General features: G+C 36.9%; 1 protein-coding gene across 1 annotated transcript in view; it reads right to left on the minus strand.

Annotated features, from left to right (window-relative positions):
* Window positions 1-1,005: 1,005 nt before the first annotated feature.
* LOC144202570 (contactin-3-like) overlaps window positions 1,006-16,626 on the minus strand; it is a 36,378-nt gene continuing 20,757 nt past the window's right edge. The window contains exons 10-23 of the mRNA XM_077725404.1: window positions 16,120-16,249; window positions 15,314-15,464; window positions 14,882-15,009; window positions 13,992-14,161; window positions 12,867-12,984; window positions 11,271-11,429; window positions 9,620-9,769; window positions 9,288-9,358; window positions 8,244-8,478; window positions 7,360-7,469; window positions 6,297-6,483; window positions 5,761-5,873; window positions 4,726-4,894; window positions 1,006-1,856 (exon numbers count right to left, since the gene is read on the minus strand). Coding sequence (XP_077581530.1) covers window positions 1,759-1,856; window positions 4,726-4,894; window positions 5,761-5,873; window positions 6,297-6,483; window positions 7,360-7,469; window positions 8,244-8,478; window positions 9,288-9,358; window positions 9,620-9,769; window positions 11,271-11,429; window positions 12,867-12,984; window positions 13,992-14,161; window positions 14,882-15,009; window positions 15,314-15,464; window positions 16,120-16,249 — 1,989 coding nt within the window. The 3' untranslated portion in view covers window positions 1,006-1,758. The remainder of the gene's footprint in view (window positions 1,857-4,725; window positions 4,895-5,760; window positions 5,874-6,296; window positions 6,484-7,359; window positions 7,470-8,243; window positions 8,479-9,287; window positions 9,359-9,619; window positions 9,770-11,270; window positions 11,430-12,866; window positions 12,985-13,991; window positions 14,162-14,881; window positions 15,010-15,313; window positions 15,465-16,119; window positions 16,250-16,626) is intronic.

The following is a 16,626-nucleotide window of genomic DNA, read 5'->3' on the forward strand; positions in this document are numbered from 1 at the left end:
CTTTACAAAAGAATCATGCGGCATTAAGTTGCCTCAAGGCTTAATTTTTTTGTTGTAATGAATGAAAAAGGTTAGGTTAGATAAGTTCAAGTAAGTCTGCTTTTTTTTGTTGAAAATCCACAGCCAGAATGCTTCAATGCAGACAAAAAAAAAGCTCTTAACACACAAAAGTACATTTAAGAGCAGATTTGCAACAGATGATGATGACTTTTTTTGTGTTTATGTTGTGATTTTATATATTAAACTAAAGATGTAATTTGTAGTTTGAAAAAGGCAACGTAAGACAAGCAAAAAAGGACTAACGTGTATTGATAATTTATAGAATACTGTACCATTACTGTAGGTTGGTTAAAACATATGATTATACTGAAAGAGAAAACATGCTATTAGCATTAGCATCAGTTGACTGACAGCCGCCAATCAGACAAACCATTTTAAAAGACTTATTACATCTACTCATTATTTTTTTTATTAATTCAAATTTGTCAAAAGTTTTTACTTCTGCCTAATCCAACAATTTATTCATTTTATTATAACCTTACAGGAACTCTAAAGTAAAATTGGGGTCAACAAAAGTTACTAGGAGTGTTTTAGTAGACTTGAAATAGTGATAATGCGTGTTAATGTTTTTGTTGTTGTTGTTGCTAGTAATGTAAAAAAGAAACTGTATAAAGGGAAAAGGGAAATTGCATATTAGGGGTCCAACTGTTTCAGTACTGGCGAATAACTATAACTCTCTGACCCAATCTCCCTACAGATTCTGTCTTGGTAAATGCAAAGTAAAAATCCAATCCATCAGTTTATAGAAAAGCACAAGGACTGCTATGATGTATAAAAACCTTGCGGAGTTAAACCAGGGGTGTCAAACATACGGCCCGTGGGCCGAATCCGGCCCATCTGGTGGTTTGGTACGGCCCGGGGAAGAAAGCTGCATTGTATAAAAAAATATATGAATTTTCTTTTTTTTAAAATTGTAGTTCTTGTATTATCCGCTGGAGGCGCAGTGTTTTAGTACGTGCAGACAACATGAAAGCAACGCTGCAGCTTATTTATGTTCTTATGTTATTCTCTTGTTCATAATTTATTGTTCATAATGTAAAAGGAAAATTCTGTTAATAAACATTTTGATAATTTACTCATCCTTTGCATTAATTATTAGTATTAGTGACTAATACAAAGGAAGAAAGTGGGCTTATTGTTAGTTCTATGTAATTTTGCAATGAGTTTACTGGTCCGGCCCGCTTGATCTCAAATTAAGCTGTATTCGGCCCGCAGACCAAAGGGAGTTTGACACCCCTGAGTTAAACGGTGAGCTCCATAATCAAATCATATAAGGTAAATTGACTTTTATGAGTTGGAACCTGGGGAGGTACAGCATGTCAAAATAAAGATGCCTGAAGTGTTGCTCTCTTCTCTCAATGAGTTTGAAACTGAAAAACATTGGCACATGTCTAGTATTGTGCTCATGCTTGCCAATTAGTGGAAGGAAAACTCCTAAAATATTATTTCTCACTGAGGTTTTATGAAATTCATGAAGATTTTCATTAATAAAAGTCTTAGGATTGGACGGTAGTGAAAAGCAAGGCAGGGACCACTGTTGTACATGAATAAAAGTAAGGCATCTTCATCATTCTAGAGTAGTGGAAAAAAAGAAAAGGCTGAAATAGAGAAAGGGGTGGGCTTCCACTCCTCTTTCCCATACCCAGAACACTAACACACCTGACACTGTTACTTAAGAAGAAAACCAAAGCAAATGCATCACAGTGTCGACCTGATTGTTGATATTGCAATGGCAAAGAAGAGGGAGGACAAGGACCCTTCCGCATTCAAGGCTCTTGAGCCACGAGCACTCATACCTGTAACACACATAAAGGAAGAAATAAATGTACGGAAAATAAAGAATAAAAAATAAAGTAAGTTTTTTAAAAATATGAAATCCAAGGCAACTCTATGATGAAACAACTGATTAGTAACACAAATGAGAATAGGGCTTTTTGAGCATTTAAAATGTGTCTTGTCTGGTATACTTTCAATGTGCTAAATGCAAGACAATTGGTCTTGAGAAAATGGGAATGCTTCTCTCTAGTAGGACTAGCTCAGGGGTGGGCAAACTTTTTGGCCCGGGGGCCACATTGACTTTAAAAATTTGACAGATGGGCTGGGTCAGCACAAGATATGATACATATAAAAAAGTGCATCCGTTAATAGTACATATGAAACATAAACAGAAAAAAAGGACTAAAGCATTAACATACTCATCACTCATCACTAAGGTAAAAAGTATAAAGTACAAAGTAAAGTAAAAAGGAATGCATTAAGAAATATCAAAATCTAATTTAAAAAAGGATAGAGGGGCTGTAAAACACGAAAAGCAAATAAGACTGGACAGAGCTACTGCCACTGGCTTCCGCGTGACGGCGCCATCTTGGGGAAAAAAAACATAATTTGGACAACGTCAGCGGGCCGGATTAAAAAGCCCAAAGCCGTATGTGGCCCGTGGGCCGTAGTTTCCCCATGATTGGACTAGCTGCACAGAGTTACAACATTATTAAAATTCCCACCAAGTGTTTCCATGTTAAATTAAACATTTTAAAACTTAAATAAAACCTTCTGGTGCAGCTTTACGTGCCTCGATTTTAGATGTGTATATACTGGTTCCATGTTCAGAATGATGATATAAATTATATTTTGCTCTTATCTTGGTCAGTCGTTGATGGAAAAGACATCCAGATTGATTTTCACATCAATATTAAGATATTATGTACTGTTTTTCTGATCAATTGTCACAAAAGTATTCTGAATACTGAAAAATCCAAGTTTTGAAATAGTTAGGTGTTTCTCCTAAAATAAGTTGAAGGCATTCAGAAACTTGTCTGAGTTTGGCTGACTTTAGCAGCTTTGCACATCATGAATGCATCTGTGAGACACTTTGTCTCTTGAGCTCTCCTGGAATGAGTGGGTGTATAAGAAGCACAAAATAGATAGGAATTGTATAACTCCCAGCTTGACACCACAATATCACCAATTTAATATCTACCCATTTGCAAAAAGGAATGACTTACAAAAGCAGTTACAATCAAATCACATGTTCATTTTGACCTATGTAATGAATACATTTAACAGTTAGGGGTGAAGATCCTATTAAGCACTTTATTTGATAGCTGAATATCTGAATAGCTTGGATTTGAACTGCCTCCCACACTCACATTTTTTTTGCATAGCTTCCACCTTTCATCAGTATATAGTATATTTTACCTGAGGATACGCCAAAGGTTCTCTACAGGGTTCATTGTCAGAAGAGTATGGGGGCCACCTAGGAATTTCTTTACTTTGATGGCCATGGCAGCCTATTGCGCACATGTACAGTATTTCTTGAGGCATAACACGGTGCGATACAGTGTTCCCCCGTTACTTCGCGGTTCAGCTATCGTGGACTCAGACCATCGCAGATTTTTTGGGGGGAAAATATACAAATACTACATTGAAACAACATATTTTACAGTTTTTTTTTGTTATAACATGAATTTCACTCTTTCTACTCGTATTCTGTATGGTGTACTGTATACAGGGGGTAAAAAAATAAAATAAATTGGGAATTTAATTCAAATTAAGCATTTTTGAAGGGGAATCCCTACTTCGCAGAAATGCACTTATCGCGGGTGGTCCCGGTCATTATGTGTAACTTGGCTGTAGAAAGCTTTGTCACTTCGCACTATGAAAGAAAGTGGTCAGGTAAAAATTCCTAAAACATAACTCCTCTTCTACTTATTTTACCCGGCATGGTAGTCATTTCAATCAACTATTTTCACTCTTTAATATTCAGTTGCAATTTTATGGATATACTTTTATACAGTGTTCCCTCGCTTATCACAGTTAATGGGGACCGGGACCACCTGTGATTAGTGCATTTCCACGAAGTAGGGATTCCCCTTCAAAAATGCTTAATTTGAATCTAATTCCAATTTTTTTTACCCCCCTGTATACAGTACACCATATAGAATACGAGTAGAGAGAGTGAAATTCATGTTATAACAAAAAACGCCTGTAAAATATGTTGTTTCAATGTAATATTTGTATTTTTTTTTCCAAAAAAAAATCTGCGAACCTCTAAGTCCGCGATGGCTGAACCGCAAAGTAGCGGGGGAACACTGTATATATCTATACTTTCTGTGAATCATTTGTGTAGACTGAAAGTTTCCTTCTCTTCTGTGAACACAGAAATGTGAACGATAAATATGTTCCATAAAAGTTATTGATGCATGAGGTTTTTATGACGGTATTATTTATTTATTTAGTATTATTAGTATAACTCTCTCAACTGCAGTTTTTGAAGGCGGGAACATAAAAAGCAGCTTAATATGCAAGTCCCGTGTATAGTCATATAGGATAGTCATTTTATGGGCTATAGAGTAAACCCACGAAAAACAGACAACTTGTGAGGCAATCTTCAGCCAAATTCAAACTGGTTTGAGCAGGATGAAGACTCAATTCAAGCTGTGAGTATGAGCGCAGGGTAAAATGTTACTCTATCAATAAGGAGGGAGGGATTTCATTTTGAAAGCAACAGGATAAACTGACAAACTTACCCTGATGTCATGGTCAACCCGCTCAGTGTTAAGAACCACAAAAGATTGCAATTTTTTTTGTGGGCGAATAAAAATACTGCAATAAATGTTTCCCTTTCATGCAAGAGAAAAGTCTACTTCATATAAAGAAAGTGCTTACTAATCTGGTGGACTCGAATGGCATCTGAAGCAGGGCCCAGGCCTCCTTCACTCAGGGACTGAATGTAAATGACGTATTCGTCATCGACCTCAAGGAGAGTCAGTTCAGCTGTTGAATTGGTTGTTGTGAAGGTATTAACATATTTGTGTTGACTTCTCCTGTATGAAAGCTGAATAAGAAAAAAAGGTGGATGAAATTAACATGTCCAATATACTGTATGCATACATCGTTCAAAGGTAAGAATGTCAACAATGAAACGAGGTAAATAATGTCAAAATGTAAGCCACAATTCATGTCACCTACATCCTAGAAAGGGAAGACAACATGGGGTCTAGTTTTCTTACATTTTCCTCTTATAGTTTCGATTTAGCTATAGCTCAGAAATACTTGATAATTATGAATGTTTAAAATAGTAGTCAAAGTTGGCACAAAAACAGGCTGCTGCTGCTAAGAGGAAAATAAGAAAAAAGAAAAGAACCAGACCTTGTGCTCCCAATCTGCGTTTTTCCATTAGCATTAAGTGAGTCAACATGGTTAGAGACATAAACCTTGCATTTAATATATATAAATATATAAAAAGCTAATTTATGCAAGTTTATTTTTGAACATTAAGTACTTATTTTGCTACTACCATGCAACTGTGATTAAAAACATTGTATATACAAGGTTAAGGTATTACATTAGCTGTATTTTCAATTGAAATGTATAACTATAATTTGAATCAGATATTTGTTATATTTTTGGGCTGTTTTGTGCTTTGCATTTTCAAAAGAATCAAAGAATATTGAATATGTCTCTTAGTATTACTTGATTGCAAATGTTTTATAGTTTTAATTGTATGCTGGGAAGGTTATATTTATTACATTTTTTTACTTAATATAATTTGGATTTTTACTAAGTAATTTCAAATTTATAATTTGGATTTTTATTAAATAATTTCACATAATTTCATGTCATTTCACGTAATTTCAAATGCATGTTTTCAGAGTCGTCAGTTTTGATATAAACTCTATAAAACAGTATGTAGTAACTCACTTGGTAACCTATAACTTCTGACTCGGATTCCAGTGCAACCACTGGTTCCCAATAAAGAGAAAGTTGGGATCCAATTAGGGTCCATTCAACATCCATTGGTGGTTGAGAAGGTGCTGTGGAAAAATATATTTTCAAAATTAGTGATGCAAAGAAAAAACATTACAATTACTATCATTCAAAATAAAAAAAATTACAAATTTGTCAATCAAGCGCACAAATGTAACATATAAGGATGTGAAGGAAGATGTAGCCTAAACGCTAAAAGGGTGAATACACAAGGTACAGAAGACAGAAGGAACATTTCAGCCAATTATCATCAACTCGTAGCCAAATAAAGATTAGGCTTTTCTTGCACAGGGAATGCAATAAACAGTCAATATTTGACTTTGGCTTTCTCTGACATAGCCAAGCACATCAAAGACAAAACGAAGGGACAAACAGTACACAAAAAATCCTCCACAGTTTGCATCTCAAGATAATCATCCCCGTGTAAACAAAATCAGGCAGAAGAACAGCAGGGTGTCTCAAAGACTTACGGGGTTTTTTTGTGGTTACATTGATTGCAGGAAGGAAGGGGCCAGTGCCTGCTGTGTTAAAGGCGCTGACAGTCAGAAAATACTGTGTTACCCCTGCTAAGCCACTAACTGTAATAGAGGTGTGGTTCCACGGTACCCGAACCTTCCCCATGGTCTCTGGTTTAGTGTCATCTTCCCAGTACACCACCTAAGTCGGACATAAATTGACATTGAGTGAGTCAAATTGGACGACTTGTACTCGCAGGAAAATATAATGGTTGAAACCATCTTGTTTTAAACACGACACAAAGCCATTAGGACTGTTTTGGAGTTGTTGGTGTGTGGCATTGTTAAACGACAACCACCGACTCTATTCTTTGAAGGCAGATCACAGCCTTGTAGTTATCTAGCAGCTTGTTTGATCTGTCATACTTCATTTTACTTCACTTGGAAGAACTTATTTGGTCAGCTAAGAAAAGAGCAGCATGTCTGAACAGAAAGCGAACATTTGAAATATGCTGTGTACAGGGATTGTTTGATTTCTTGACTTATTAAAACACAAAAACATGTTATACCTTTGGTCTAAAGATCAGACAGTGATACTACCAACAGATACCAAGATTATGGTGTGCTTCTGTTTGTTTATGTTGAGACTTAACGTTTTTCATTTACGTTTTTAAGATTTGTTGGTAGGAAATCAATCTGCTATATCTGTTTAGATTGTTTTTGAATTCAAAACCTTTGTGTGTAAGCAGTTTTGTTTTCGTAATGGCGCCTCTTGAGATTTTTACAGGAGAGCCAGATATTATAAAGCCACAGACGGTTTTACCTTAATTGACAACCAATGAGAAAAAGTCCAGGCAGGCAAATTTCTTTTGTTCTGGAGCAAACAGGCTCTAGTACTATAGCCAGTCGCGATATTAACCATCACTATACAAATTCAGTTATAGCGACAGCACAATGGATTCAATTGTTTCCATGGGAATGCAGTTTTGAAGCAAATAACCTGGTTGATGACCATAATTTAAATTGCATTGCATGCAATATCATTTCTGTTTTTCCAACTAAAATGAATAAAATTTACCTCATAGCCAAGAACCCTTTCAGGGGAGAAAGAGAGGGCCTGCCAATTCACCTCAATCTCATAGGCTGAGACACTTCTGGCCCAAACCCCTACTGGCAAACCACTTGGCTCTGAAACAGACAAGAGGAGGCCGACTGAAAAACTACTGTCTTCTTATATATCAGCACAAAGAATAAGAAGTTGTATTGTGAATAGCATCAGTAGTATCCCAAATACTAGGCAGAAATAATACAATAACATTAATGTTTTGAAGAGCCTTAGTTAAATTTGCGTGTTAAGTATCGTGACCGGACGTTTGGTCGCCGGTCAAATGTACTTAGATATTAAACAGTTCTTAGATATTAAACTCTCTCTCTTAGATATTAAACTCTCTCTCTTAGATATTAAACTCTCTCTCTTAGATATTAAACTATCTCTCTTAGATATTAAACTCTCTCTCTTAGATATTAAACTCACTCTCTCTCTCTTAGATGTTAAACTCTATCGCATGAATATAATTTTGAGAGCTGGCTTCAACAGTAAACTTTCTGTCACCATTTGACCAGCGACCAAAAGGGACCAAAAGACCGGTGACCAAAAGACCGGCAACCAAAAGACCAGCGACCAAAAGACCGGCGACCAAAAGACCGGCGACCAAAAGACCGGCGACCAAAAGACCGGCGACCAAAAGACCGGCGACCAAAAGACCGGCGATCAAACGTTTGAGGACTGTTAAGTATGACTTTACATTTCCAGGCAATTTTCTTTGCATTTAAAAATGTACAAACCCTCAATTTACATATCAGTCTGTGCATCAACTTCATGTTTTGCTTTCATGATGTTTGTTTTCTCCCGGCATTTAGAAATTGATCGATAAAGTTTTTTTTGGGTTAACATTGGCTTACCAATCTCTGCGGAGTAGATAGTGATCACAGGGCTGAAGGGACCCTGGCCTTTGCTGTTATATGTGCCAACCTTGACGTGGAATGGGGAGAAGGGTGCAATGCTTTCATTGCGATACACATAACGGGAGGCGCCAGGGGCAGAAGTAGCCACGTGGGTCCAGGTGACTTCTCCAAAAGCTCGGAAAGCGATGATGTAACCAAAGCTTTCACCATTCTGTAGTTCTTCGGGGACAGGCTGAGATTGAAACACAAAACTATAGTGATATTAAAACATATACAAACAACTCACGTCAATCCAGTCGATGTGATCAGATAGTGTGACCTTCAAATTGCTTTTGAGACCCACCTGACAATATGGAATAAAGAAATAGCTTTGAACCTGTCAAGTGCACAGTAGTGTGTCTTCTCAAATGAAAACATTGTTTCTGGCTAGATAAGGGGGCTTAAGAAGTTTAGGAGACTTAACATCATAAAATAAGTAGAAAGATATCGAAAGTTTAAGAGGAATGAGACATTTCTTGATGGATTTGTCAATTGGAGTCTTTCATATGTTCGTATAAAGTTTCAGTAGATTAGTTACATGTACATATCAGCAAAACAAAACAACAACTCTAGTGTTTTTACATCTTGTCATGTAACAGCAGACCTGTATTTATGCAAATTACACATTTGCATGACCATTTATTTCTCTACAGAATTGATAAGGCTCAACATAATTGAATGATAAGATGCAGATGGAGCTATGCATCTAGTAAGTATCGATTTAATAACATACGGTAGTTTTGCTTCAATCCATTGTTTAACATAAAAAAAACTAAATCAATATGAGTGCTTAGTAGTAGCTTTTCAAATGAGTTGTAGCTTCAATACAATATTGCTAAGTAAGCTTTTTGTGCTATTGAACTGCAACATACTTTGCATAGTGCTGTTAACTGAAAATTAGCAAAGAGACCACCAAAGCCTTGATGTTCATCATACCATTATTGTCACACTTCAGGGATTTACAAGTTGTTAAGAAGAAACAATATAAGATGGACGATTTACCTCCCATGTGATGACTAACTCTGACCTGCTTCCGCCCCCTCCTCCCACGTCACCTGGTGCTGCATCAGGCACTACAAAACAGATAAGTCATCACCACCTCCGCATAGGAACAAGAAAAAGACAAGAAGCAGTGGCACCTGTTTAGGCTTTAAGATTTTGACAATTGACAATTTTCTCCCAATTAAAAGGGAATGTAACAATTTTAGTTAGAAGACTAGTTAACTCTTTAGGAAGTATTTGTTTTCAAGGCATCCCACATGAGAGGAATGTTCCACGTTTTCCTCTTGTTGTAAAATGCCATTTTTTTTAATCCTGGAAATTACTTCATGTACCTGAATCTTCTGTCCTTGTCTTGACTGACACAGGGCTGGGTTCTCCAACTCCGACATTGTTTCTTGCCAGTACCCGAAACTCATACTCCACCCATGCGTTGAGATCCACCACAGTGGCCGTCAGTGTGCTACCATCAATTATTTCTGGGACTGAAAACAACAGAAAACGCATGAAGAGGACAATACAATCACAGAAATTCATAGGAAAACTCAACCACAGTGATATACAAGAACCCTGAAATTCCCACTACATAAGGAGGGTCGACTTCACCACACCATAACTTTAATAGTAGTAATATAAGGAGGGCAAATTAATTAAGCTTGACATTATTATTATTACATATAACTTGAGTTAGTTAATTCAGAGAACATTATAGCTGATCAAGGAGATCAGAAAAATAATTACACAAAGGCGTAGTTAACTGTGATCGAAGGGGGGTGCTCGGACGTTTGGTCGCCGGACGTTTGGTCGCCGGTCTTTTGGTCGCCGGTCTTTTGGTCGCCGGTCTTTTGGTCGCCGGTCTCTTGGTCGCCGTTTTTTTGGTCGCCGGTCTTTTGGTCGCCGGTCGTTTGGTCGCCGGTCGTTTGGTCGCCGGTCGTTTGGTCGCCGGTCAAATGGTGACAGAGAGTTTATTGTTGAAGCCAGCTCTCAAAATTATATTCATGGGAGATAGTTTAATATCTAAGAGAGAGAGATTAATATCTAAGTACAATTTAATATCTAAGTACAATTTAATATCTAAGTACAATTTAATATCTAAGTACAATTTAATATCTAAGTACAATTTAATATCTAAGTACAATTTAATATCTAAGTACAATTTAATATCTAAGTACAATTTAATATCTAAGTACAATTTAATATCTAAGTACAATTTAATATCTAAGTACAATTTAATATCTAAGTACAATTTAAGATCTAAGTACAATTTAAGATCTAAGTACAATTTAATATCTAAGTACAATTTAATATCTAAGTACAATTTAATATCTAAGTACAATTTAATATCTAAGTACAATTTAATATCTAAGTACAATTTAATATCTAAGTACAATTTAATATCTAAGTACAATTTAATATCTAAGTACAATTTAATATCTAAGTACAATTTAATCTCTAAGTACAATTTAATCTCTAAGTACAATTTAATATCTAAGTACAATTTAATATCTAAGTACATTTGTCCGGCGACCAAAAGGGACCAAAAGACCGGCCACCAAAAGACCGGCGACCAAAGGACCGTCGACCAAAGGACCGTCGACCAAAGGACCATCGACCAAAAGACCGGCGACCAAAAGACCGGCGACAAAAAGACCGTCGACCAAAAGACCGTCGACCAAAAGACCGGCGACCAAAAGACCGGCGACCAAAAGGCCGGCGACCAAAAGACCGGCGACCAAACGTCCGGTCACGCGAAGGGGAGGGCACATTTTGAGCATTATTGTAGTTGTCAAAATTGGCTTCTTACACAAGGAAGCAATATCCTTAAGAAAATGAAATGACATTGGTGACTTTCACACACGTGTTAAGTGCTTCTTGCTGACCACTCCATTGAATCACATAGTATCTCCAATAGCCTGAGGGTTACCTCACATGAGATGTCTGAGAAGGTGTGCAATTAAATATAGCTTTCTTTAAAACCTTTCCTACCTGTGTTAACCTTTTGCCAGCCCACAGTGAAAAGTGTCCTTGTTTGAATGATATAATTGATGAGGGGACTTCCATTGTCCTTTCCAGGGCTCCATGTTAGCTGGGCGCTATTGTCTGTCACCTCCTCCACTGTCACAATGTCTGGTGGGTTGGGCGGGCCTGGATCAATCACGAAAGACACATTAAGAGACACACACACACACACACACACACACTCACACAACCAAAGGCAAGCCTACTCAACATGGCTATGCAGATGTGTACTGACACAACTCTAAAGGTGTGGGCATGAATAAAATATATTTCCCAGTTATTGTCAGCCCATACCTGAAAGCATTAACACCTTTAAATCAATAGTAGCCAAGGGAAATATGTATTAAGTTTTGAGTTTGGGGACAGTTGATGCCCTTCAGATGAATTAAATTCACTCAAAATGCTATTCTTCCCATTTATTGTGCTCCTGGTAATTGATCGATGAAACAACAGATGCAAATAGATGCCAGGAGTCACAAAAAATAATTTAAAAAGATGTTAGAGATGAAAAAAGGCTTTCATTGTAGAGTAGGATCTACATTAAATCATTTAATTCTATTACTACACATTTTGAGAAGTGTTTCAGCCTCTTCTACTCTTTCCTGTTCTAATGAAGGTGTCAGCTCATCAGAAATAATAGACCACTAGAGAGCTACGAGGTTCACCGCAGAATTACAATTAAATTATACAAATAAAAGAAAAAACGCATACACCAAAGTGGCTCTTAAAGAGAAGCTAATTGTATGCTCAGTATTAAAGGCTATCAATCTTTTTTGGGGGATTTAACAACAGATTTTGTGGCATAGTTACTCAAATTATAAATTATATAGGAAAATGCATACTGAACAGATAGTATTTCAGTATCAACCATTGTTTTCCAGCCTAGTGACATAGTACACTTTGATTTAAAATGGCTACACTTTACCAACGCGGCAATTCGTCACTCCTACATTAAGAATTACTATTTTAGGGCCTCAAAACAGATTTGAATCTATTACCTTTGAATTGCTAGGAGGTCCGTTAAACAGGCTTTTAGTGTTACCCCAGTTTTCTTATTGCTATAATTGGTATTAGCTATAGGTTTAAAAGTAGTAAAAAGTTTTCCACATTGAATGTCAGCTGGCAGCTGTACTGGAAAGTCATTTCGGAAATGACACATCACTTGGTTGCCTCTTGCTTCACAGTTCGCTGTCTTATATTTGAAGTCATTCAACGTGTGTGGAATGACACAATGATGACAGCTGCCATCAGCACGATGTACCATATCAATAATGTAGAGTCACAAGGTGGATAGACTTCACTCAACATGGATTTCATTGTTTCTATTAAAAGGAAGACTTTTTTTGACCTTCAAGATGCTTGATTTAATCACAAGATAAATTGGGCTTTATCATTTTGCAGCAAAGCAGATTGTGAACACACAGTAAAAAGGATCACTTGGTAGCGCTTCCTAAAAAATTATAGTGGATTTTTAATTTTTGTCTTACAGATGTTCCTAAATGATCCTGTGGTCGGAGCCCCATTTGAATAAATATATCCAGAGCAGTGGAGATGTTCTTTTACCTTTCACGATCACTACAGCCACAGCCGAGAGACTTTCCACATCTGTGTCCACCACACAGATGTATTTGCCAGTATGATTTAGCTGAATATTCCTGATCATCAAGTCTCCTGCACTTCTCTGCCAAAGAGGAAAGAAAGCATGATTTTGCATGAAAGATCATATGACAGCTTAATTAATGGCACAGAGTAAATTTGGTGTGGAAAAAATAAAGAAGGCAAAAAGAAGAGAAAGATTTGCAGTTGCCAAATAATGTTTCAATTTGACTTAAAACGTTTGATATGAAAAAAGTTTATGTACATTGATTGCATGTTAGCTTTAGAATACATACTATATATTCATATATATATATATATATATATATATATATATATATATATATATATATATATATATATATATATATATATATATATATATATATATATATATATATATATATATATATATATATATATATATATATATATATATATGTATTATTTGGCATTGGCAAAAAACTGTAAAAGTTGTGCCAACATGGTTTAATTATGAACATTTGATTCCTTGAAGCAGCAAAATTAAGTTGATAATCTCTCTGAGCTTAGGACATTCAAGCATTTCTGGGATAGCAAGTCTATGTTCAGATAAGAAATCCCCCCGGCAGACCCCGCGCCCCCCACACACACAGACACAAACACATAAAAAGAATGATTAATCTGGAAGTGTGTGAGGGCGTTCCGAAATTGTACTGTCATTTGGGGCTATGCCATTCATTCGTTCTTTTGTAGGGCACCTTTAATTGTGTGTATTCACTTCAAAGTAACATCTAAAAAAGACAAGCGCATCCAAGCTATTCAAGAAAGAACTAAACACAAAACCAAAAGGTGCATTTTGACAAAGCAAAGGACACAAATTCATTCATAAGATTAAAATGGAATCTAACGGGCTCCTCATCCCACAGTTTATAGGTTAAATCAAGAAGAACTGAAGCACATCCAATAAATTGCACACTAACTTCAAGAACTGTCTCAATGTCAAGAAATGTCTTCAAATGGACAGCATAGATGAAGTGCAAGCACGTATGAAAAGTGGTGCCAATTGCCCGTTCATGCATTCTAAGAGGAACACAGCCGAAGGTCACTCACCCCGCCCACCAGCTCAAAGTGACCGTCATCACTGATGATAAGCTGTCCGTTGAAGGCCCATGAAAAGGAAACGTCGAGAACAGGATCGCTGGTCACCTGACATGGTAACACGATACTTTCGCCTACTATGATTTCCATGTCTATTGGGCCTTGGATGAATGTAGTTGGATCTAGGACAAAGAAAATATATGCAATAGAAGTAGTATTTTGTTGTTGTTGCACATTTTGTATTACAAATAACTTTTGGTATATGGCAGTACCTTTTAAACCATTTCTTAATCATAAAATATTAATGTCAAGCTTGTTTATTCCCCTCTGCAGGTCTTACAATAAATACATATTCTTTGCTGCAAAATGGCTGATAGAGTGATGAAACCAAAAGTATATGCAAGGGCTCAACATGAAAACTAGTTGGTTTGTCTATTAGAGCCACCAAAGATTCTCAGGTTTTTCAACAAAGTTGATCACATTTCATCAAGATTAATTGATTGGTTGTTAAATTATTTACCGGTTGGGCTAAATAATACTTTTTGTCTCAATCGGAGGTATTTTTTAAGGATCCTTGTTTGTTACCTCATCTTGTTACATAATTTATTTTCCTGATATAGTCATCAATTACATGTAAATGTATACTAAATGAAGACTAGTCCTAAAATGTACTCCTAACCAGAGAAAAAAATCACAATAGTGATTCTTAACAAAGTTATAATTACAAACAGTAACTTTTATCCACCTTTTGTTTAATTTATATTGTTAAAAAACTTTGTGTCCTTAGGAAACTTTAAACAAAGCTGAATTCAGTTGAAAGTTATTATAGGGTCTACAGAAAGGGGTTTAATAGCTAACTATCTGTGTGATGCACGTAATTTTTGCTATTAACCCAAGCATACCTGTAACCAGAAGCCTTCCAGTTGTACTTGACATGCCAAATCTATTCCTAGCGAAGCATGTGTAGCTACCTGCATCTGACTTGCTCACATTGGCAAGCCTCAGTGTTCCCTCTGATGAAAGAGTGATCCTAGAAGAGTGTAAAAAACACACACAGCAGTTTTGGAGCCAAATCCAATTAATTCCAAGTGACTTTATCATGAAATAATGTTAAGAGTTCAAACTAGAGTCCAGAGCCTGAGAAAGCCAGAAAGCACATGTGTGTGTGCTTACAGGGTTTATTAATTAATTGCAGAATTATTGTTGCCTTGAGGTGCCAAGTTAGCCAGTGGAGTAGTAGCGCAATCGTTGGGTGATCTAATCATGACTTTGGGCTGAATATACATTAAGGGATCTGGTTGTAGTTCATTTAAATTAGTTTATTTAGGGGTTACCTGTTATTGGTGAGAATGGGGAGGTTTCCTTTCTTCCATAAAATGCTGGCCAATGGATATGCTTGGGGTTTACACTCCAGTGTAACTGTACTTCCAGCCTTGGCCTTTAGCAGAGCTCGAAGAACAGTCCCAGTGAAGTCTGGAGGGGAGGCTGAAAGCAAACGAAAAGTAGACTTCAGGAAAGAACATAAATTGGTACGTTATTTTGTGCAAGGATAATGTCTTGGAATGAGATTAATTAGTAAAGGTCAATTTGTTTAGTTTGTTTGGATAATGCTCAACTTTCTGAAAGTATGTACTCTGTATCTGAAATGAAATTGCTTGTAATTTCTAAAATCCAATAAAACAAATGAAATCCATCCAATGATTTATCCTTGTCAGGGTTGCTAGAAACTATCTTCAGGCGAAGGGGGGATGACACTGTAAATTGGTTGCCAGTCAGTCTTAGGGCTGACAGATAACCAGTCGTACACACAATCGCACTGCAGCGAGTGGGAATCGATCCCACAATGCCTACACCTGAGTCAGGCGAATGTACTGCTACTGCATCAGCAACTCATTAAAATAATTCTTCACCACACCTATTTATTTATCAATTTTAAACAATCAAATGTTGGCATTTGAGTCTTCTTTGGGCGGTAAGTATGAAACAATACATTTTAAATGTGTTTGACCGGCACAATACATCCTGACTGACCCCATTATCCACTAAGCCTGACCACCTTTCAGAATGTCAATAAAATGACCTTTAAAATCTGTAGCAGCAATGATTTGATGATTAAAAGGATAGATAAATGCCACCTTACCCAAAACCATTAGTTCAGCAGCAAAATATATAATGCTGTGCTCGTTTTCAGCTACACACTGGTACATTCCGGCATCGGAAAGCGTTAGCACAGACACGGATAGAGTACCGTCCTTCACAAGGAACCTATCCTGTGAGGGATGAAAGAAAACAATTATTGCCTGACACTTAAGATAGCTTTTGCTTTGCTCAGCAGACTCCAGGAAAGCTTATTACAGTAAGCATCGTATTGGGCATAGATCAACAGCAGATTTAGTAATATGGAATGAATCAGTTTTAAACCACATCTACGCCTGCCAAATATTGCCTTGTTAACTCTAACGAAGGCGGCCCGACGGACAAGAGTTTAGCACGTCGGCCTCACAGTTCTGGGATTGAGTGTTCGATCCCAGGGCAGTCGTCACTGTGTGGAATTTGCATTATCTCCCCAGGCTTACGTGGGTTTTCCTCCCACATCCCAAAAACTTGCAGGGTAGGCTGGTTGAACATTCTAAATTGCCCCTAGGTA

Source organism: Stigmatopora nigra, chromosome 1, assembly GCF_051989575.1.
Source record: "Stigmatopora nigra isolate UIUO_SnigA chromosome 1, RoL_Snig_1.1, whole genome shotgun sequence".
Taxonomy (NCBI): Eukaryota; Metazoa; Chordata; class Actinopteri; order Syngnathiformes; family Syngnathidae; genus Stigmatopora; species Stigmatopora nigra.